General features: G+C 52.1%; 1 protein-coding gene across 2 annotated transcripts; it reads left to right on the top strand.

Moving 5' to 3' along the window:
- The first annotated feature begins 1737 nt into the window (after positions 1-1737).
- LOC116953927 (G2/mitotic-specific cyclin-B2-like) lies at positions 1738-21436 on the top strand. Of its 2 annotated transcripts, none has more exons than XM_032974249.2 (9): positions 1738-2127; positions 5553-5651; positions 6311-6536; positions 9682-9857; positions 10708-10806; positions 11026-11181; positions 11630-11788; positions 14979-15175; positions 17759-21436. In XM_032974249.2, the coding sequence occupies exons 1-9, from the start codon at positions 2029-2031 to the stop codon at positions 17949-17951; spliced, it is 1404 nt and encodes a 467-aa protein (XP_032830140.2). In that variant the 5' UTR covers positions 1738-2028; the 3' UTR covers positions 17952-21436. The 2 variants fall into 2 exon arrangements, with proteins under 2 accessions (XP_032830140.2, XP_075908113.1); XM_076051998.1 differs by having other exon boundaries at positions 1740-2091.
- The last annotated feature ends 2223 nt before the right edge of the window (positions 21437-23659 follow it).

Genomic DNA, 23659 nt, shown 5'->3' with positions numbered 1-23659 from the left:
CGCGATTGTCCTCCCCCCCTCCCCCGAGCCAGCATTGTCGTCTCCAACCCACTCTCGTTCTTCGTCACTGTCTCTCATATCAGCGAAATCGCACCACGCGTTTTTCGCTCAACTGATCGATTTTGTTTTATTCCTCCAATAACTAAGATTGCGTTACTGAACGCACGCCAAATGGAATAGGAGCCACTGACACGCCAAACCACTCTTTCCCCGTCTGCTTCTGTAAGACATTAATGTCAAAACACAGCTCAATAGCGACAGTCCTGTGCTAACGTGTTACTTTATCGAGGTAGCACTGCCACTGCGGGGCGTTATCTTGGCGTGTCCTGGCACCGTTTTGTTGATATTTTTTGCCGTCTCGCCAAATCTTGATAAAACTCCCGACTTTATATAATCCATTTATTTACATTTTAGTGCCTTGCTTACAACGACTCCTCTCTTTGACACTCGCATCGCTTTTGCTGTTTCGTCGTTCGCTGCTGTAACTTGCTGACCGCTCCCCCCCCGCCCCAACTGCGGACAAAGAGCTTCCTAGCTCACCAGATTCCTCACCCACCCCCCCGCAGTCTCAATCAAGATCTTGATAATAGCGTGATCAACCGGACTATGCGTTAATTGTGTTTTGACCGACCGTCTGTATTGCTTTACATGGTTTCCAAAATGTTTTGCTAAACCCTATTTCGATTTAAAGCTTTCGTGACTGCAATGATTCATCTTCTTTGGTTCTTTCGGTAAAGTCACGTAGAATGAGAATAAAATAATAAATTGATAAAATAAAATAACACAATAATATTCTCACGACGTTTCGGCCACAACACAAGCGGCCTTCATCAGGTGAAGGGGACGAGACTGTTTGGACAGCTCTGTCCTCCACACAGTCTCGTCCCCTTCACCTGATGAAGGCCGCTTGTGTTGTGGCCGAAACGTCGTGAGAATATTATTGTGTTATTTTATTTTATCAATTTATTATTTTATTCTCATTCTACGTGACTTTACCGAAATAACCAAAGAAGATAAACCCTGTTTGTCTGGTATGCTTCTCTCTCTGTGTCCCCTGTTGTATCTGTGTCAGTTCCCCCTACTTGGGTGTCTGTATATACATCTGGGGTTATGTGTCTCCCCTCTCTCATAATTTAGCTCTTCTGTACCTGATGATGGCTGCTTGTGTTGCAACCGAAACGTCGTACGCTATTATTTTATTTTATTGTTTCTTATTTATACGTGACTTTACCGAAAAAAACAAAGAGTAATCCCTGCAGTCACGAAAGCTTCAAATCAAATCTTGATAAGGGGCCATCCATTTAGTACGTACGCATGGAGGGGTCTACTGACAATGTACGTATAGGAAACAGGGGGGGGAGGGGGGTGGTGAAGCCTCGATAAAAAATGTTTTGTCTACATTGGCCTTCAAATGAGTTAAGATAGTCCGGCGGTGGACTATCCGTTTGCTTAAACACGTTAATATTATTAATCCTTGATCGTTTCTGCGTGGATTAAATATCGGCCGTTCTATAGGATTCGTGGGGGGGGGGTGCGTCAGGCGTACGTACGCAGGTGGGGGGGGGGGTAAAAAGTTCGCGTGCGTACAGGGAGGAGGGGGGGGTCAAGTTTTCACAGATTTGTGTGTACCAACTCAATGGATGGCCCCGAACTCTGTCAGCGTGGTGCTGATCGCCCGATTAACGAATCGCGCTTCATCCAACCGGCCCAGCTTCCGTACCTCGCCCTCTATAAAGCGTGGGGTGATGGGCGCCAAGATGGCGGCGCCCACACCCCTCCCCCCCAAGCACGTGGCGGCTCACGCGAGCACGTGGCGTCCCGTGCTAGGTTAGCAGAAACGAAGACTCGAACCCGGACGCTCATCTCGCCCGCCGACCTGAGTTGCACAAATAAATAAATAACAACACACTGAGGGGGGGGTGTGGGAGGTGGAGGGGTGATGGTTTGTTCCGATTGAGAGAAAGAGTCACGGCCATCGTCTGGATTTCACATTGGGCCTGTGAAACGCGTTCACGCGCACGCGGGGTCATGGACGCCGTGAATTTCAACGCGGAGTGGTCAAGCGAGCAGACTTATTACAAGGACGGCAAGGTGTGGTGTTGGCCGCGTGTTTTCCCCATGTGCGTGGTAAGAGCCGCATGGCTCACAGGGCTATACCTAATAAATGAAACTTGAAATGTGTGTACATAGCCTGGCACAAGCGTCGTGGTGACGTCGCCGCCTTTTAGTGGCGAATGGCGGTGGTTGTTGTGGTTGGGTGGTAGCGGTGGTGTAGCGGTTAGCGCGCTGCATTCTCCAATTTCCGATTCCCGATCGCGGGCCAGCACCAGTGACGATTATCTGAACCGGTCCGGGGGACTCCCCTAAGTCGATTGGACTTCAACGAGATTTCTGGTGCGGTGTGTAAAAATCGCCGCTTAGGGAGACAAAGGCGGCCGGGCGTGGACTTCAGAGATGTTACTCGCGAACAGCACTTGCCCCAACACAGCGGTGTTGCTGTACTGGTAATGAATTGCCACATTTACGTGACAAACCCTTTCGAATTAGCTGTGTCGGGTGGTGGCGGGTTTAACGACACATTTATATTTACGCGATCTAACCCCAAAAAAACCTCGTATGTTCTGTTTTTAGTGTCAAACTTTACTGATTGGCTGTGTCGGGTGGTGGCGGGTTTAACGACGCATTTACGCCATCTAACCCCCAAACAAACCTATATTATGGATGATATTGGTCACGAAAGCCTCCTTCCTACGCGTTAAACAGTTTGTTTAAGGTCTTGGGTGGCTACGCGAGCGGTGGCGCAGTGCTTAGCACGTGGCAGCGTCGGCGACAAACCCGAGTTCGATTCCCGCTTGTGGGGCCGACGCCGTTGTGTCGGCGGTCCTACCCCCCCCCACCCCTCATCTTCACCGCCTGAGATGAGTTAACGGATACCACTGGGCAGACGGAAGGGCAGCCCCCTACCCCTCCACGCGTGTTGCCGTTTTCAAAGGTAGTCGCTCAACACGGATTTGTGGTGGCGATGGGGGGGGGGCGCATTTTTGTTTTTGTGTGCGCGTGGCAAGTTGCGCGTTACCGCGTGGGGGAGCGGTGGTGTAGCGGTTAGCGCGCCGCGCTAAGAACTTGGCGACCCGGGTTCGATTCCCGCTCACGGCCAACACCGGTGGCGATTATCTCAACCGGTTGTGGGCCTCCCCTTGGTCAACTCAACCTCAAATGAGCACCTGGGTGCGGTGTGTAAACATCGCCACTGGAGAGACAAAGGCGGCCGGGCGTGGTGTTGGCCACCCACCCCCTCGTGTGTCGTGCCGGCCTTCATAGGTGCTCGCAAACAGCACTTGCCCCAACAGTCTGTTAAGGCTACACGGGGGCATCTTTCTTTGATCTTCGTTACCGCGTGTGCACGAGTGGTGCGCGGGTTCTGTGACCCCTGTGCACCTTACTGGACGTGTGTGGGGGGGGGAGGGAGCTTTGTAGCTCATCGGATTCCTCAGGTGTAAATAAATAATTCTGAGTGTGTGTGTGTGTACGTCCGCGTGAATTGACTCGCGGTCTGTGTACAGATATGCGAGAGAACCCCCCCCCCTCCGGTGTCGTTTCACCTATGTCAATTTTTTTTGCTAATACGCACTTCATGGTCGGGGTTGGATTTGTGACGACCTCCCACCCCGACGAAGACGGTGGTGGTGGTGCTGTGATGACCGCACGCCAGCGCGCGAAGGGTTTCCACCACCCCTGTCTTGGCCACGGCAAACAAAACAGCCTAACAAGGCAGCAAGGATTGCATTGTCGCCAGCGGCAGCCAAATGCCTTCGAAAAAGGAGCTCAAGAGCCCCAAAACCCACCGCGGTGGTCGGGGTCTGCCAGCGACGACGAGAGAGAGGGAGGGAGAGAGAGAGCTCGCGGGGTGTGGTGGGAGGGGGGGAACCCTGCGGCTGCAGAGCCGCATGCGGTTGGGGCTCTTTTAAGGACAGCGGTGCGGGATCTTGAAATGCCAAGAAAAAAACGATGCTCTCTTCATGTTATTTTGGTTGCCGACCACCAGACCGTGGAAGTCCAGTTCACCGTGGAAGTCCAGTTCACCGTGGAAGTCAAGTTAACCATGGATGGTCCCGTTTACCATGGAAATCCAGTTTACCCTGGACGTCCAGTTTACCATGGCCAGGGGTCAGGAACCTGCATCTCCAGAGCCTTTTGCGGCTCATTAAGGACTGCTTCGTGACGTTCTTTATTAAGGGGTTCCCAAATCGTCTCGTAATTGCATTGCGGCTCTTGAAATATATTTTTTTGTACCGAATTGGGAATTTTTTTTGTTATTTTTTGTTTTGGTTGCCGACGCCTGGTGTAGTGTGTACGTACGCTCAACTCATTTCGCACCGTACGTAGCCAACCGGGCTAACCGGAGGTGCGGGGGAAGGACAAACAAACTAAACGCAAATAGCAGATCTAAAGAAATGGGTTTTCAGTTTCGATTTAAAAGTGCATCATAGCTCCAGTGGCTTCCTCATATCGGAAGGAAAGAGCATTCCAGACGGCCGCAGAAGCGCATCTGAAAGCGTGCGATGTGGCGACCGTCTTTCGGATGACTCGGCCCTATTGGGCATTTCTGGAAAAAGAGCTTCATCAGATTCCTCCACTCTAAATTAAGAGTCTGATGCTTTGTTCGATGGTTATGCAAGGATGACCGGAGTTTGCGTGATGGGCAATGCTCCTTGACGAGATCCGCAAGGTAGTGATGGTGTTACTCCTCCGTTGAAGGAGCGCCAGACTATGCAAGCTGGGTAGCAGATGCAGTATGTATGTTGAACTTCTTCTTTGGTTCTTTCGGTAAAGTCACGTAGAATGAGACTAAAATAATAAATTGATAAAATAACACAATATTCTCACGACGTTTCAGCCACAACACAAGCGGCCTTCATCAGGTGAAGGGGACGAGACTGTTTGGACAGCGCTGTCCTCCACACAGTCTCGTCCCCTTCACCTGATGAAGGCCGCTTGTGTTGTGGCCGAAACGTCGTGAGAATATTATTGTGTTATTTTATTTTATCAATTTATTATTTTATTCTCATTCTACGTGACTTTACCGAAAGAACCAAAGAAGATGAATCCTTGCAGTCACGAAAGCTTTAAATCGAAATTTATGTTGAACTTCTTTCACACCGTACGTAGCCAACCGTGCTGATCGGAGGTGCGGGGAAGGATAAATTAAACAAAAAGCAATTCTAAATAAACGATTTTAAATCTAGATGATTTAAAAGTGCATAACTCCGGTGGCTTCTTAATATCGGAAGGTAGAGCATTCCAGACGGCAGGCAGAAGGGCATTTTGAAAGCTCCGCGCGATGCGGTGACCACTGCTTTTGTTCGACGACCGAGCCAACAGCCGCCACTGCGAGAGCGACTGGAGTTTGCAGAGGTGCTAGGCCCAGATTGTTGCATCCCAGGACCGTGCGACATTGCGATTGATTGGAAAAGACCTTCATCCCGCAGTGGATGGTGGATGTGCACGCAATGTGTGTAATGTGTAACGTGCGCGGTGCGTTGTGCGCGCAGGGTAAGCGGCGCGTGGCCTTGAGGAGCGTGAGCAACGTTGGTGGCGTCGCAGCGAGGCGACGATGCCAGGACGGGCGACGGCGTCCCAAGAAGATGCAGGCACGACAATCGAACCCCCACACACACACAGTAACCCTTCCTCGTTCGGATGACGTACACGTGTACGTACGTGTACGTCAAAACTAAACCGGAAGAAAACATAAAATCCGTACCGAGGCTCCCACAAGGCCATGGGCATAGTCTGTGGTCCTGTAAATATTGGTTCTCTGCGGTGAGTAAAATGTCTTTAACAAAAAATGGCGCTACGCCTCTCTAAATAAAATTTACGCCGAGCCGCTCCCGCGTTCCGAGATACAGCGGGAAACGGGACACCCCACCCTGCAACCTGTAGCCTCGGAACGGGAAAGGGTTAACGGCACTCGCCCCAACAACCGTCTATCCGACTACACCGAGGATCTTTCACGTTTTTTGCCACTGCACAACCGAGCCATGCCCGGTTTGTGCCCAGCCACCCTGGCATGGGTCAGGAGCCTCCAGGCATGTTTTGGATTCCACTACGTAAGCCAATAAATGTCTTATATCGCCCCGCCCCCAGCCTGGCCCTGCTTGGCCTTCCCCCTACCGAGCCAAATTAAAAAGTGCTACGAGGCCGACGTATCCCGGTTTGGTTTCAACTCGGCATGGACAACGGCCAACGGGACGACCCCCCGCCTGTTTGTCCCCCACCCCGGACCTTTTTGGTTTTTCTCCCTCGGCAGCTCTGCACCCCCATGGTGGGGCCCCCGCTGCAGGCCGCCAGCGGCAGTGCCGGCGGCGGCGCCGCCTGCGCCCTGGACGCTGGGGCCCCGCCGGCGCCGGCACGCAAGTGCAGCCGCCGCGTGTCGTCCAGCGACGCCCACTCGGCCGTGTCGCGCGACCTCCGACCCCTGCTGCCGCCGCCGCCCACCTCTGCCGCCGCCGCCGCCTCCTCGTCTTCGTCGCAAGGTGGGCGGTGTCCGGCGCTCGCCGCTAATGAACCGCGACACCTCTCGCCGATCTGGTCGTGGAGCGTGCACCGTCATCGCGCCAACCCCGGTCGCCCTTGCGGCGGCGGCGGTGGCGGCCTTTGGCTACGCCGTCGAACAAAGACGGCGGTCACCGCGTCATCGCGCGGCGTTTTTGGGTGCGCCACTTCTGCCGGCCGTCTGGAACGCTCTTCCAATATTAGGAAGCCACTGGGAGCTATGGGGTGGGGAACGTCTGGCTCGCGGGTCGTATAAGGCCCGCGAAATTATTTGGTCTGTTCCAGCCATCACGTTAGGGGTGAGTTAATTGTTCGACGAAATATAACGGGCCAATTTTTAAGTTGACAATTTTGTATGGCCCGCGAATGATGTTATAAATATCCAAATGGCCCTTGGCAGAAAAAAAGGTTCCCCACCCCTGATATAGATTGACAAACTCATTTCTTTAGAACTGCTTTATTGCGAATTAGTTTCCTGTCCTTCCCCCGCGCCTCCGATTAGCCACGGTTGGCTACGTACGGTGCGGAAGACGTTCAACGTACAGTACGTACGGAGCGTTCGCGCGTTTGCCGCTTGTTGCGGAGGTTTTTTTTTTACGGTTCGAGCCTAGAAGCTGCCCCGGTTAACGCTGCGCGCGAGTTGCAGCGGTGATTGCGACGCACCGTCCACGTCGCAATGGAGATCCCGCTGTGTTATTCGGACTGTAAGCAAGTAACTTTGGCCCCAAGCGCGCTGGCGGTGTAATTCCAAAATTTACGAACGTTAAAATGTTTTCTTTTTATCACTGAAGATTAAGTGACGTGGGGAGAGCCACGTGGCAACGTTGCCCCCCTTCCTGGCAGATGACAGCCGTGTGTGGTAGCATACGTAGCGACTCTCTGTCTGCACGTGTTGGTGGTCGTAAAAACCCACTGTCTGTGCATGTGTTGCGACTAGCTGTCTCTGTGTTCTTGTGTCCCTGTGTGTCTGTCTGTGTGTCTGTCTGTGTCCTTGTGTGTGTGTGTGCTTGTGTGTGTATCCGTCTGTGTGTCCGTCTGTGTGTCCCTGTGTGTGTGTCCCTGTGTGTGTGTCGCTGAGTGTCCGTCTGTGTCCCTGTGTGTGTGTAGGTGTGTCCGTCTGTGTCCCTCTGTGTGTGTGTGTAAGTGTGTGTGTCCGTTGGGGAGCGGTAGTGTAGCGGTTAGAGCGCTGCTCTATGAACCCGGCAACCTGGGTTCGATTCCCGTTCACGGCCAACACCGGTGATGATTATCTGAACCGGTCCCGGGCCTCCCCTAGGTCGACTCAGCCTCAAATGAGTACCTGGTGCGGTGTAGTAAACATTGCCACTAGGGAGACAAAGGCGGCCGGGCGTGGTGTTGGCCACCCACCCCTTCGTGTGCCATGCCGGCCTTTATAGGTGCTCGCTAACAGCACTTGCCCCTACAGTCTGTTAAGGTTATACGGGGGATTTTTGTCTTTGCCTTTTTGTGTGTCCATGTGTGTGTCCCTGTGTGTCCCTGTGTGTCCGTCTGTGTCCGTGTGTGTGGAGGCTGTGGGAAGCCACCCGCTGTCTCACCGTGTGTCCGTGTGTGTCCCAGTGTGTCCGTCTGTGTCCCCGTCTGTGTCCGTGTGTGCGGAAGCAGTGGGAAGCCACCCGCTGTCTCACCGTGTGTCCGTGTGTATGTGTGTCCGTGTGTGTCTGTCCATGTGTGTGTCTGTCCATGTGTGTGTCCGTGCACGTCTGTGTCCCTGTGTGTCCGTCTGTGTGTCCGTCTGTGTGTCCGTCTGTGTGTCCGTCTGTGTGTCCGTCTGTGTCCGTGTGTGTGGAGGCAGTGGGAAGCTACCCGCTGTCTCACCGTGTGTCCGTGTGTGTGTGTGTCCGTGTGTGTCTGTCCATGTGTGTGTCCGTGCGTGTCTGTGTCCCTGTGTGTCCGTCTGTGTGTCTGTCTGTGTCCGTGTGTGTGGAGGCAGTGGGAAGCCACCCGCTGTCTCACCGTGTGTGTGTGTGTCCGTGTGTGTCTGTCCATGTGTGTGTCCATGCGCGTCTGTGTCCCTGTGTGTCCGTCTGTGTGTCCGTCTTTGTCCAGTTTAACAGCAGAGGTCTCCGAATCAGTCGAGCGGCAATATCTTTTCATCGGTTGCGTAACGCTGTGTGGAAGCTACCTGGTCTGTCGCTCCGCACTAAGCTTCAGGTCTTCTCAGCCACGGTCATTCCCTCCCTTCTCTACGCTTGCGAAACATGGACCCCCCTAATGGAACATCTTCGCCGGTTAGAAACATTTAGGCTGGCCTGCCTACGATCCATCCTGGGTTTAACCAGACTGGATTGTGTGAGGAGCTCACAAATCCTTGAAAGATCTGGGCAAGGTCCCATCGGTGAGCTCCTCCGGCGGGCAAGGCTGCGATGGCTGGGTCATGTAGCCCGCATGCCCAGCCACCGCATGCCGAAGCAGCTTTTGTTCGGCCGGATTGAGGGGGCTAAACGGGCGCGGCACGGGCTAGAGAAGAGATGGAGTGATGTGGTGCAGGAGGACGTGGAGCTGAGTGGACTTGCTGATGACTGGTACCAGCGGTGTCAAGATCGGCCTCTGTGGAGGAGGCTCGTGAAGGATGCTACTAGGCAGTTGGAGGCAGTCGCCCTCCAACAACAACGGAGGGCGGAGGAGCGACGCTCACAACAACGAGCGGAGCGCCGGGTGGCTAAAGCACAGCAGGTTGTCAGAGTAGGGGGCACAGGTGGTGCATCAGCCAGTCATCTCAGTCGACCCGTGGCACCTGGGTCAGCCCCGTGACCTCCTGCCAGCGGGCGTTCGACACTTCACGTGGCCTCAGGGTGCACATAGCCTGGCACAAGCGTCGTGGTGACGTCACCGCCACTTAGTGGTGAATGGCGGTTGTTGTTGTGTGTGTGGAGGCAGTGGGAAGCCACCCGCTGTCTCACCGTGTGTCCGTGTGTGTGTCTGTCCATGTGTGTGTCCGTGTGTGTGTCCATGTGTGTGTCCATGTGTGTGTCTGTGCGCGTCTGTGTCCCTGTGTGTCCGTCTGTGTGTCCGTCTGTGTCCGTGTGTGCGGAGGCAGTGGGAATCCACCCGCTGTCTCACCGTGTGTCTGTGTGTGTGTGTGTCCGTGTGTGTGTCCGTGCGCAGGCGGTGGGAGCGACCCGCTGGCGCGCATGCAGCTGCTGACGCTCAACGACGCTCGCACGTCGCCGGGCGGGCGGCCCCAGGAACGCGACCGCCACCGCGAGCTGGCGCTCACGCTGCAGCAGCTGGGCATGTGCTCCGAGGCCAACTACGCCAACGATCTCTACCTCTACATGATGGTGCGCCGCGACACGCTATTTTTTTTTGTTACCAACTACGCCGGGTTAAGGGGCCCACGCTGAGATGTGCAGCTCTCTTCTTTTTTTTTCTTTCCGAAGCGACCTGGCTGTCGCAAACGACCGCTCACCCAGATGGCTCGTCCGTTGTCCATCGGCCGTCGTCGGTCGTCGTCGCGTGGAAATTTCTGAGCGGCCGAAATACTCTTGGAGACGCGCGTGACGTCGATTCTGATCGCGGAGGGGGAAAAACCGGAGGGCCCGGAGAAAGAAAAATAAAATCCACGCGACCACGGGGATAGAAAGAGAGAGAGAGAGACATGCAGACCTGGCTGTCGCCTGATGGTGCCGGTTGTAATTACTGGCGAAACGTCGTACTCGGATTGTAAATGTTGCGGCTTGGCTCTCCAACACACAACCGGTGTGCTGTACTAGTATACTACACTATACACTACATTATACACTACACTATACACTACACTACTATACACTAGACTATACACTACACTATACACTAGTGCTGTACTAGTATACTACACTATACACTACATCATACACTATACACTACACTATACACTACACTATACACTACACTACTATACACTACACTACTATACACTACACTATACACTACACTATACACTACACTATACACTAGTGCTGTACTAGTATACTACATTATACACTACACTATACACTAGTGCTGTACTAGTGACGAATTGGCACGTTCTGTTTACGTGACAAACCTGGTGGCGGGTTTAACGACACATATGTTTAAGTAACCTAACCCAAGAGCCCTCGCCACCCTCGCCACCATCACCACCCACCACCCCCTCCCCCGCACACCCCATAGCGGCGCCATCAGCACCAGCAGTTCCGCGTCTCCGACGTCCCCCAGGCGTTGACTCAGCGCATGCGAGGCCTGCTCGTCGACTGGCTCGTGCAGGTGCAGGTGAGCGCACGCGTGCGGGGCCGGGTGACCGCCGGCGCCCTGCACAGCCGGCGCCAAATGCCGACGGCTTATCCCGGTGGTTCACGACGCATTTGACAGCCGGCGTCCTTTGCGGGCTGGTGCACGGGGCAGATGCTTGTGCGTGACGGGACGGCGCCGCGCGAAGGCTGCCCCACCGTGTAACCGCGTGGCTGCGTGCGTGCACAACGGTGCGCGCAGGTGTACTTTGACATGTCGGAGGAGACGCTGTACCTGGCCGTGTACCTGCTCAACGCGTACCTGCGCGTCGCCGAGGTGCACGTCCCCACGCTGCAGCTGCTGGGCATGACGTGCCTCTACGTGGCCTGCAAGATGGAGGAGAGCTCCGTGCCAGAGGCAAGACAAAGACCCCCCCCCCCCCACGTGTAGCCTGCAACAGACTGTCGGGGCAAGTGCTGTTAGCGAGCAGCACCTATGAAGGCCGGCACGGCACACGAGGGGGTGGGGTGGCCAACGCCGCGCCCGGCCGCCTTTGTCTCCCCAGTGGCGATGTTTACACACCGCACAAGGTACTCATTTGAGGCTGAGTCGACCTAGGGGAGGCCCGGGACCGGTTCAGATAATCGTCACCGGTGTTGGCCGTGAGCGGGAATCGAACCCGGGTCGCCAGGTTCGCAGCGGCTCACGGCGTCCCTGCCGTGAGCCGCCGCGAATCCCGCGGATGGCGCGTCGCCATCCGCGGGGCCCGCCGCTGACCCCCTCGGCTGACCCCTGACCCCCTCGGCTGACCCCTGACCCCCTCGGCTGAGCCCCCCCACCGCTCCCCGTGTTGACCCCTGCCCAGGTGCACATGCTGTGCTACCTGATGGAGCACACCTACCGCAAGGAGCAGCTGCTGCGCATGGAGCGCCTGCTGCTGGAGCGGCTCAAGTTCAGCCTCTACTACGTCCAGCCGCTGCACCTGCTGCAGGTGCTGCTGCATCTGTCGGACGCCTGCCAGGAGGTGCGCGCGCGCTCAGGCCCCGAACACACGGACACAACGACCCCTCGAGCCCCCAAACCCTCAACCCCGACGACCCCCGACCCCGCCTCCCCCCCCCCCCCCCCCCTCGTCCAATCTCACGGCCAACAACCGTTGACACTACGATAATTATCCAAAACCGGTCCTGGCGCCCTCCCCTGGGTCGACACGTCGCGGTGTGTAAAAACATCGCCTACCGGGGAGACAAAGGCGGCCGGGCGTATGGTGCTGGCCACCCACCCCACCGCCCTCCTTACGTGCCGTGCCGGCCTTCATAAGTGCTACTCGCTAACATAATCAGAATCTGTAGTTATACTGAAGGAGGAATCCCATGAGCTATAAAGTTTGGTTTTTTTCACAGATGTCCAGTAGGGGCACGGGGTCAGAACGCAAAAACAGTACAAAAAAACGATAGGAGTGCAAAGTACAAGGTAAACAAATGGCCTAACACAAATACAACTAAACCATCCCCATCCATCAAGGCAAAGCTCACCGAGGTGTTAACTTATTTTTTTCAGAAGCTGCCTGGTCACCAAAAATGATAAGCTCAACAAAAGTGGGCCCCCATCCTTTGGACATTTCTAGTGACAAAATGTATCTAAATAATCTCAACAACAGCACTTGCCCCAACAGTCTGTTAAGGCTACACGGGTGGGGGGGATCTTTGTCTGTAAAAAAGGGGTAACTTTATTTATGCTGCTAATATTTTCCACGTGTCTGTTGCTCTATCGTGGCCCACATCTCGCGTGTGTCCGTGCTGCCTTTTGTTCGTTTGTGTTTTGTTACGTGGTGCTGTTTAACACACAGTGCGTTTAGTCGTCTCGAAATTCTTTTTTTTTTGAGAACGGCGAAATAAAGTGTCAACAATAGTGTCGATTTTTTAATCCACCACCAATCGCTCGCAGAATCATCACATTTACACTGCAGGAGGAATCCGATGAGCCATACAGCTTTTTTTTTCCCACAGATATCCAGTAGGGGCACAGGGTAAGAACGTTACAACAACAAACAGCACACAAACACCATAGTAGCACACAGTACAAGAAAGGTCAACAAATGACCCAACACACTAACAAACTACAACACTAAACCATCCCCCATCCTACCAACGAAAGCCCACTCGGTTATTAACTTATTTTTCAGAAGCTGCCTGGCCACCACAAATGATGAGCCCAACAAAGTGGCCCCCATAATTTGGACATTTCTAGTGACAATTAATCTAAATGATCTCAACAGCACTTGCCCCCACAGTCTGCTGAGGCTACACGGAGCCGGCTAGCAAACCATTGGTTTTTTATTCTGACGCTCGAGTCTCAGGAGTAATTTTTTTTTTCCAGGAGGGGTCCTGCCAAAATTTCGCAGCGCGCAGCTAAGTTGCTGCTCCGTACGGTCCCCCAAGCGCGTCGCGCGCCGCTTTCAGATGCACTTCTGCGGCCGTCTGGAACGCTCTTTCCTTCCAACATTTAGAAAGCCGCTGGAGGGAGCTGTGTGCACTTGTAAATCATCATCTAAATTGAAAACTCACTTTTTGCGTTTGAGTTTGTTGTCCTTCCCCCCACCCCGCGCCTCTGATTAGCGCGGTTGGCCTACATACGGTGCAAAAGAAGTTCAACAAATGTACATATATACAATTGAGTAAATTTGCAGGAAGTCTTTTCGGCATTGCGATGTTCGGCTGTTGAACAACGCCAGTCACGTTGCGTGTGTTTTATTTGAATCTAGAGCAGGGGTGGCCAACCTCTAACAGACCAAGAGCCAAACATTCCCCAAGAGTTCTGCAAAGAGCCAAGTGTGTTTATATATAAACAGTTTTCTATACAGCACGGGAGACATTCTTTTATTATTCTTTGCCACTACAGGGACTCCTCTACTTACGAACGAGTTAGGTTCCAGAGGTCTGTTCTTAAGTCGATTTGTTTGTAAGTCCAACTTTACTCCTGTCGATTCCAAACGTGTTGTACGGCATGTACACTAAACACGGGAGATGGCTTTAAAAGTTGTATAATCTCCTGTAGATGCCACACTGGTTCTTCACGTTCTGCAAATATATATATGCCACTGGTTCTTCACATTCTGCAGCTGTAGATGCTACTGGTTCTTCACGTTCTGCAGATGCAGATGCCACTGGTTATTCACGTTCTGCAGATGTAGATGCCACTGGTTGTTCACGTTCTGCAGATGCCACTGGTTCTTTACATTCTGCAGATGTAGATTCCACTGGTTCTTCACATTCTGCAGATGCAGATGCCACTGGTTCTTCACGTTCTGCAGATGTAGATGCCACTGGTTCTTCACGTTCTACAAATGTAGATGCCACTGGTTCTTCACGTTCTGCAGATGTAGATGCCACTGGTTTTTCACGTTCTGCAGCTGTAGATGCCACTGGTTCTTCACGTTCTGCAGCTATAGATGCCACAATCTCCATCTATTTCGTGGCGGTTTAACTTGCGACTCTTCGTCCGAACAGGCAACTGGACGTACGGACCAGGTTTGTTCGTATCTCTGAAACTTCGTAAGTAGAGGAGTCCCTGTACTGTGCTAGTGCGGCGTTCTACGTTATGGCCCCTTCCATAGAGCCCTCGTGTGCTTGATTAAAGAGCCGCATTGGGGCTCGGTGAGACCCCAGTTGGCGACCCCTGGTCTCGAGACTTGGTGAAGAATTCCTGGGTAAACAAGCACAACAACAACAATACAGTAGCCCCTTCATCTTAGGCGCGGTAATTGGTTCCATGAAACTGGTCGGTAAGTGGTTTGGTCAGTAAGCGAGGATAGGAAATAAACATTTAAAGGCTTAATTCGTTCTGAGAGCATCGAAAGTTACCCCTTTTTCACCCAAAAAACGTACTTTAGAATATTTAAGCAATCGATAGCAACACATAAAGATACCAACACAATTATAAATACATACTATTAAAAGAAACATGGTTAGTCAATGCATTAATTAATATTGATTGTACCTACAACAGCCTGTCAACAGGGGAATGGTCGGTAAGCAAACACATTGGGCTCTATGGGGTAAGCGATTAGTCGCTAAGCGATTAGTCGTTAAGCGATTCGTTGTTAACAGGGGCGATCGTCAAGAGGGTTTTATAAGGGGCGACCTGTGTGACCTTGCGATTTCCACCGCCCCCCCCCACCGCACCCACTTCTGACCCCTGACCCCACGAGCCAGATCAACTTCCTGTCCACTTACCTGATGGAGCTGTCGCTGAGCGACGTCGATTCGGTGACGTTTGGCGCCATGCAGCTGGCGGCCGGTGCACTGTGCCTGGCGCGGCACGTGATGCTGGAGTACCGGCAGGGCGTGATGAGCATCGGCGACGGGGAGACGGCGTGGACTGACACGCTCAGCTACTACTCCTCGTACAGGTGAGGGGAGAGAGAGAAACACTCGTACGGGTGAGAGAGAATGAGAGAAACACTCGTACAGGTGAGAGAGAGAGAAACACTCGTACAGGTGAGAGAGAGAGAAACACTCGTACAAGTGAGGGGAGAGAGGGAGAAACACTCGTATAGGTGAGAGAGAAACACTCGTATAGGTGAGAGAGAAACACTCGTACAGGTGAGAGAGAAACACTCGTATAGGTGAGAGAGAAACACTCGTACAGGTGAGGGGAGAGAGGGAGAAACACTCGTATAGGTGAGAGAGAAACACTCGTACAGGTGAGGGGAGAGAGAGAGACACGTACAGGTGAGGGGAAAGAGAGAAACACTCGTACAAGTGAGAGAGAATGAGAGAAACACTCGTACAAGTGAGGGAGAGAGAAACACGTACAGGTGAGGGGAGAGAGGGAGAAACACTCGTACAGGTGAGAGAGAAACACTCGTACAGGTGAGGGGAGAGAGAGAAACACTCGTACAGGTGAGAGAGAGAGAAAAACACTCGTACGGGTGAGAGAGAATGAGAGAAACACTCGTACAGGTGAGAGAGAGAGAAACACTCGTACAAGTGAGGGGAGAGAGGGAGAAACACTCGTATAGGTGAGAGAGAGATAAACACTCGTACAGGTGAGGGGAGAGAGGGAGAAACACTCGTATAGGAGAGAGAAACACTCGTACAGGTGAGAGAGAGAGAAACACTCGTACAGGTGAGGGGAGAGAGGGAGAAACACTCGTATAGGAGAGAGAGAAACACTCGTACAGGTGAGAGAGAGAGAAACACTCGTACAGGTGAGAGAGAAACACTCGTACAGGTGAGAGAGAAACACTCGTACAGGTGAGAGAGAAACACTCGTACAGGTGAGAGAGAAACACTCGTACAGGTGAGAGAGAAACACTCGTACAGGTGAGAGAGAAACACTCGTACAGGTGAGAGAGAAACACTCGTACAGGTGAGGGGAGAGAGAGAAACACTCGTACAGGTGAGAGAGAGAGAAACACTCGTACAGGTGAGGGGAGAGAGAGAGACACTCGTACAGGTGAGGGGAGAGAGAGAGACACTCGTACAGGTGAGAGAGAAACACCCTTAGAGGTGAGTGGGGAGAGAGACACTTGTACAAGTGAGAGAGAAACACCCTTAGAGGTGAGTGGGGAGAGAGACACTTGTACAAGTGAGAGAGAAACACCCTTAGAGGTGAGTGGGGAGAGAGACACTTGTACAAGTGAGAGAGAAACACCCTTAGAGGTGAGCGGGGAGAGAGAGACACTCGTACAGGTTTGAGACGTATATCTTTATGCTTGTTAATGGACACGTTTATATGGCTGTGTTTACAGAAATGTCTCCTAGCAGCTCTGTGAAGCCCTGTTTATCGACCTTAGTTTACCTGTGTTCATAACCTGCGTGTGTGTTTATGGACACGTGTTTATATACTGTATATATATGTGTGTGTGCCTGTGTGTTATGGACACGTCTCCACAGAACGCCTCTCTCTCTGTGTCCGTGGCCACTCTGACCATTACGGTGACCGTGCATCATGTGACCTGCTGTGCCTGTGTCTCTCGCTGTGTCAATGGTCACTCTGGCCATGCCCGTGCATCATGTGACCTGCTGTGCCTGTGTCTCTCGCTGTGTCAGTGGTCACTCTGGCCATGCCCGTGCATCATGTGACCTGCTGTGCCTGTGTCTCTCGCTGTGTTAATGGTCACTGGCCATGCCCGTGCATCATGTGACCTGCTGTGCCTGTGTCTCTCGCTGTGTCAATGGTCACTCTGGCCATGCCCGTGCATCATGTGACCTGCTGTGCCTGTGTCTCTCGCTGTGTTAATGGTCACTGGCCATGCCTGTGCATCATGTGACCTGCTGTGCCTGTGTCTCTCGCTGTGTCAATGGTCACTCTGGCCATGCCCGTGCATCATGTGACCTGCTGTCCCTGTGTCTCTCGCTGTGTCAATGGTCACTCTGGCCATGCCCGTGCATCATGTGACCTGCTGTGCCTGTGTCTCTCGCTGTGTCAATGGTCACTCTGGCCATGCCCGTGCATCATGTGACCTGCTGTGCCTGTGTCTCTCGCTGTGTCAATGGTCACTCTGGCCATGCCCGTGCATCATGTGACCTGCTGTGCCTGTGTCTCTCGCTGTGTCAATGGTCACTCTGGCCATGCCCGTGCATCATGTGACCTGCTGTGCCTGTGTCTCTCGCTGTGTCAATGGTCACTCTGGCCATGCCCGTGCATCATGTGACCTGCTGTGCCTGTGTCTCTCGCTGTGTCAATGGTCACTCTGGCCATGCCCGTGCATCATGTGACCTGCTGGACCTACTTTGCCTATCGTTTATGGACACCTCTCCGGAGAGTGCCTCTCTCTGTCCGTAGTGAATCTGACCTTAACGGTGACCTTGCCCGTGCATCATGTGACATGGACACCTCTCCGGAGAGTCTCTCTACCCTCTCTATCTCTCTCTCTCTCTCTCCGTCTCTCCCTCTCCGCGTGTCCGCCGCAACTCCGCCGACCCCGTGCCCCCACGTGCCCCTGCCCGCCCGCCCCCGCCCCCATCCCCCCACCCCCCGTGACCAGCGAGCGCCTGCTCTACCGCTGCATGCACCGCATGTCGAGCCTCGTCCTGGGGGTGCAGTCGTCGCGCCTGCGCTCCTCCTACGCCAAGTTCTCGGCGCCGGCGTGGCTCGGCGTGAGCCAGTGCCCCGCCCTCGACGCCTCGCGCTTCCTCAAGTTCTGCGCCGTCGACGTCTGCGACGGCGCCCCGCCGTGACGGGGTGGTGGTGGGGGGGGGGAGGGGTGCGTGGTCTCGCAAGCGGCGCCGGCGTTAAACGACGGAAGTTGGGGGGGGCGGGGGAGGGGGAGGGGGGGGGGCGATGACGAGCGGCGGCGCAGCGGTTAGCGCGCTGCGCCACGACCCCCAGAATTAGCTTCCCCGCTCACGACCCCGACAGTAGCGGCGGCGAAATATCTAAACCTCGTCCTGGGGCCCCCCACGAGGTCGACTCGGGTCTCAGTTGGGTACCTGGTGCAGTGTGTTAACGGCGGCGTTGGGGCGTGGCGTTGGCCACCCACTCTCGCACCCCCCCTCCTGTGCCCTTCCGACTCTGATGCTTGCCCTGACAATCTGTTAAAGGTTATATGTGGGATATTTGTGTGTGCGCGGTATTTGCTGTGGGGTTTGCACCGTCGTATTTTTACACGCGTGGAGATGCAGTGACGTTGTCTGTAGAACACACACGTCACGCACGCACACACGCAATAATCCAAACAGACGTGCACACGTTTGTCAACACAGATCCACAAATATCACCAACACATCGCCACCATCAAACCATCACAACATCATCACGGTCATACCACCGTTGTCATCATCACACCGCTGCAACACCATCATCATCATCGCCATCATCACCACCACCATAATTTTCGTTACATCACCATTACACCATTGTTACACTACTTACGAGCATGCTCATCGTTGATTTAAAGCTTTCGTGACTGCAGGGATTCATATTCTTGGTTCTTTCGGTAAAGTCACATAGAAGGGAAACAATAAAATAATAAAAATATAAAACAATTGTTTTATATTTTTACAATTGTTTTATATTTTTATTATTTTATCGTTTCCCTTCTACGTGACTTTACCGAAAGAACCAAGAATACGCTCATCGTTATCATAACACAACCACCAGATCAGCGTTTCTTTGAAAGCGTTCTTAAGAAGGATAGAGCTTCTTGAGGAAGGCCGCATGGCAAAAACTTTTCTGCTTTCTTTGGCGAGGTCAGCCTCCGTGCAAAAAAGCAGATGCCAGCTGAAATGTCAAGGTCTTGAAGAGCAGCCTGCTAAAAAATTGTCGCACTTTCTGTGACTGCCAAGTTGACGAGAATTTGCTTGACTTTGGAGAGACCTCTCGGCCCGAGGCAAGTCGGGCCGAATGTTGAGAACTTTCTCTTAGGCGACGGCAAAAAATAACAACCCCTGGCTCTTATTTTGGTGAACCCCGGTATTGTGGTTAAAGACCACCGTGGCGGTGGCGTTGGGCTTTCCGAAGGATCTCGTTCGCGTCTTGAGAACGTTTTGTCCGCTTATTTGTACGCCTGGCTAATTGCCCTTATTTTGAGCGTCCGTCGCAGTGAAGATGCTGCGTACGAGCGAAAGTACGCACAGGGTGCCGCATTTTTAATATCTGAAATGCAGCTGTGCGAGGTCACCAAGTTCAAATCGTGCACCCTCCCCCCCCGGGGGGTATATGCGCGTGTTCGTTGACTCGCACCGGAGTGGCGATCCGCCTGCCAGACATTGTCGGTTCGGTCTGCCCTGCGAGAATTGACACCGCGGTGGTTCGTTTGCGGTTTGAGGACAGACTCGGGGAGGGGGTGGGCCCACGTCACAAAGGATGTGGAATTTACAAAATAGTTTGGAGACCTGCCTAGCCCAGTTGAGGGCGAGAGTTAATGTCTTTGAAAGGAGGAAGGGAAGCTTAACCCCCCCCCCCCCGAAAGTGAACGTGTGCGGAGACTTGGCGAGGATGGCCCCGCGTCTCCGGCACTCCAGGGGGTGCAAAAGAGAGGGGTAGAGGTAAAAAAAAACCTAAGCGGTTATCGTCCAGTCTTTTGTCAGCGGGTCACATTGATGCAGTTAAGAACATTGGGGGGCGGGGGCGGGGGGGGGTGTGACGTGAGCGGAGTGACAACGATTCGCCAGACTGGAATAAAAAAAAAAATCTTCACGAACGAAGAAGCGACTGCAAAAAGGTAATTTAGGGATGGCCTGAGACGGGGGGGGGGGGCAGCCCTCGGTTGCATCTCGGCCTAGGATGAGGGGTTGTCCATAATGCAGGTTTTTTGGGTTGGATCGCGTAAATGTGTCGTTAGGCCCGCCACCACCCCACACAGCTAATTAGTAACGTTGTGTCACGTAAACAGAACGTGCCAATTCGTTACTAGTACAGCACACCGGTTGTGTGTTGGATAGCAAATCTACAACAGTTACAATTTGCTCTCCCCACTTGCTCTCCAACACACCGGTGTGTTGCTGTACCCGTAAACGAATTGGCACGTTCTGTTTACGTGACACAACGTTACTCATTGGCTGCGTCGGATGGTGGCGGGCCGTAACGACGCATTCATATATATTTATGCGATCTGAATTATGCGAAAGCCCCGTTGGCAATCCACTGCTGGATGGATGAGGGGAGTGTCCGCCTCAAGCGATGCGGGTCGACAGAGTGGGGTTTTTTTTGGCTGTACTTCACATCCCCTTGCGTTTGGTACGGGCACGGGAGCATAGCACAAGACGAGTTTTACTGCACTTTAACCCCTCTACATTTTGATGGCTGTGACAATGTGTGTCGCCTTTAACAAAAAGATATTCCACGAGACGGATGTTGTTATTTTTGTTGTGTGTGGAGCGTCGTGGGGGTGCGGTGGTCAGCCACGGCCAAGATCGGTGGCGAGTGTCTGAACCGGTACCTGTGCTTGCCTATCACCCGCCCGCCCGCCCATCATTCACCAACCTTCACTGACCAGCAATGGTGAAGTATGGTCAAGCAATCCCCTACAACGCCAAAAAACTGCATCATTAGAAGACCGATCGAGCAGTGAATTGACAGGAGGGCAGAAAATGGATATAAAAATTAATTGTTCAAATAATTGCACATTTTAACCGTAATGTTTAAGGCACTTCTATTTAAGACTTTGAAAACCTTAGTCGAGTTTGCGTGACGTTCTGTTTATATATGTGTGTGTGTGTAGATGGGGGCGCTGGTGCAGTGGTAAGCGCTACGCCGCGCTACGAACCCAGCGAGCCGATTTAGATTCCCACTCACGACCAACACCGGCGACGATTCTATCTGAACCGGTCCTGGGCCTTCCCTAGGGTCGACTCGGCCTCAAATGAGTACCTGGTGCGGTGTATAAACATCGCCACTGGGGTGACAAAGACGGTCGGGCGTAGTTGCTGGCCACCCACCCCCCTCGTGTGCCGTGCCGGCCTTCATAGGTGCTCGCTAACAGCACTTGCCCCAACAGTCTGTATATGGGGGGGATCTTTGTCTATAAAAAAGGGGTAACTTTATTTATGCTGCTAATATTTTCCACGTGTCTGTTGCTCTATCGTGGCCCACATCTCGCGTGTGTCCGTGCTGCCTTTTTTTCGTTTGTGTTTTGTTACGTGGTGCTGTTTAACACACAATGCGTTTACTTGTCTTGAGATTATTATTTTTTTGAGAACGGCGAAATAAAGTGTCAACAATAGTGTCGATTTTTAACCCACCCACCACCCACCCACCACCACACAGTCTTCAATCGCTCGCAGAATCATATTTACACTGCAGGAGGAATCCGATGAGCTGTAAAGCTTTTTTTCACAGATGTCCAGTAGGGGCACAGGGTAAGAACGTTACAACAACAAACAGCACAAAAACACGACAGTAGTGCAAAGTACAAGATGAACAAATCGTCCAAACACAAACAAATACAAAACACTAAACCAATGATGAGCTCAACAAAGTGGCCCCCATCATTTGGACATTTATAGCGGCAAAATACTCTCAATGCATCTTTTTTTTTTAAAGCCCGGCGTTCCGATTGTCCGTCAAGCTAAATTATGAGAGCCTTTCAGAAGGGCCTGGATCTAAAAGTTATAGAAAGTGGACCCCCCCCCCCCACCAGATGTGGGGGTAAAAAGTTGATCCAAAAGGGTTCCAACATGTAGGCATGTACAGGGTGACGTAGAATGAGAATAAAATAATAAATTGATAAAATAAAATAACAATAATATTCTCACGACGTTTCGGCCACAACACAAGCGGCCTTCATCAGGTGAAGGGACGAGACTGTCTGGTAGGACAGCGCTGGAGTGAAAGAGCCACGTTCAGATCACGACCTTTAAGCTGTGTGAGAGGAAACAAAGCGCCTTGACAAAGGAATTAGCATATAATTTAGCATTGAAATGGCTGAGTGATTAGCTTGTGACTGAAATTTCGATTTAAAGCTTTCGTGACTGCAATGATTCATCTTCTTTGGTTCTTTCAGTAAAGTCACGTAGAATGAGAATAAAATAATAAATTGATAAAATAAAATAACACAATAATATTCTCACGACGTTTCGGCCACAACACAAGCGGCCTTCATCAGGTGAAGGGGGCGAGACTGTCTGGTAGGACAGCGCTGGAGTGAGAGAGCCACGTTCAGATCACGGCTTTTAAGCTGTGTGAGAGGAACAAAGAGCCTTGACAAAGGAATTAGCATAAAATTTAGCATTGAAATGGCTGAATGATTAGCTTGTGACTGGTCACAGAAATAGCTATGTTAAAAGTTAAAGCATACACATCCGCAGAGGCACCCATTGTTAAAAGGAATTAGCATAGAATTTAGCATTGAAATAGCTAAGTTAAGGCATACACATCCGCAGAGGCACCCCTTGACAATGGAGTTAGCATAGAATTTAGCATTGAAATAGCTGAGTGATTCGCTTGTAACTGCTACAGAAATAGCTACGTTGAAGTCAGAGCATACACATTCACCGAGGCACTTAGTACAAATCAAACAGGATAATTTAGCATTGAAATAACTAGGCGAATTTAGCATTGAAATAACTGAGTGATTTGCTAGTGACTGGTCACAGAAATGACTACACATCTGAGCTATTCACAGTACTATATAGTGAACCAATAAAAACTAAAATATAAATTACCTTCATGTTATCAATAAACTCTATATTCTCCAATCAGCTAAGCTACCAACCATAAGTCGTTATATATCACAATGCTATATGGCGAAAAAATGGGTGGATTCTTACCCTCAAATTTCCGCCCCACGGATAGCTACGGGCCCCGTTCAGACGGACGAGTTCGTCCATGGTCGGAACAGAGGAGGGGGAGAGAGACAGCTGCGAGGCCCTAGTATACTCCATGTTGTAAACCATACCATTAACCGTGGTGTGAGAGGTATTAAGAGGCAATGCTGGCGAAAGAGCTGCGGTCTGAAGGTCATCGTAAAATTACAATTAATTAAGAACAGAAATGATTTAACACATCTTTCCAGTGGTTACTAAGCCTGAATCCATCTCGGTTGAAGTTGTCTCTGTGCTTGTATATGTGAATGGCCTCATGAACGAATCTCTCATGGTAGCCGGTTGGTTTGCAAAGAACCTCCGTCTTGGAGAAGTCAATGTCATGTGAGCCCACTGAATTGTAACAGTGATCTGCCACGGCAGAGGAGTTCGTCTTACCGTGTTTCAAGTCTGCTTTATGTTCGCGGATGCGGTCCGAGATATGTCTTTTGATTTCTCCAATGTAGCTACTACCACAGAGGCACTTTAGTTTGTAAACGCCCGGGTACTGTATGTCTGGAAGAGCATCTTTTACAGATGGAACTAAATCACGGATTTTGTGTACTGTGTTGAATCGGGGACAATTTGATTTCCAAATTCAATCACCTCTCCAGCAAAAAATCGGATCCACACACCGAAAAGAT

This window comes from Petromyzon marinus, chromosome 53 (genome assembly GCF_048934315.1).
Source record: "Petromyzon marinus isolate PM22_M1 ecotype Great Lakes invasive population chromosome 53, UKy_Petmar_22M1.pri1.0, whole genome shotgun sequence".
Lineage (NCBI taxonomy): Eukaryota > Metazoa > Chordata > Hyperoartia > Petromyzontiformes > Petromyzontidae > Petromyzon > Petromyzon marinus.
This window is presented reverse-complemented; position numbering and strand designations above follow the sequence as displayed.

What these genes read in the sequence shown, in the direction of transcription:
- LOC116953927 (XM_032974249.2), top strand. Translation starts at nt 2,029, where the DNA reads ATGGACGCCGTGAATTTCAACGCGGAGTGGTCAAGCGAGCAGACTTAT. An exon ending in AGGAGAGCTCCGTGCCAGAG is followed by an intron (nt 11,182 to 11,629) that starts GCAAGACAAAGA and finishes ACCCCTGCCCAG; the next exon opens with GTGCACATGCTGTGCTACCT. An exon ending in AGCTACTACTCCTCGTACAG is followed by an intron (nt 15,176 to 17,758) that starts GTGAGGGGAGAG and finishes CCCCGTGACCAG; the next exon opens with CGAGCGCCTGCTCTACCGCT.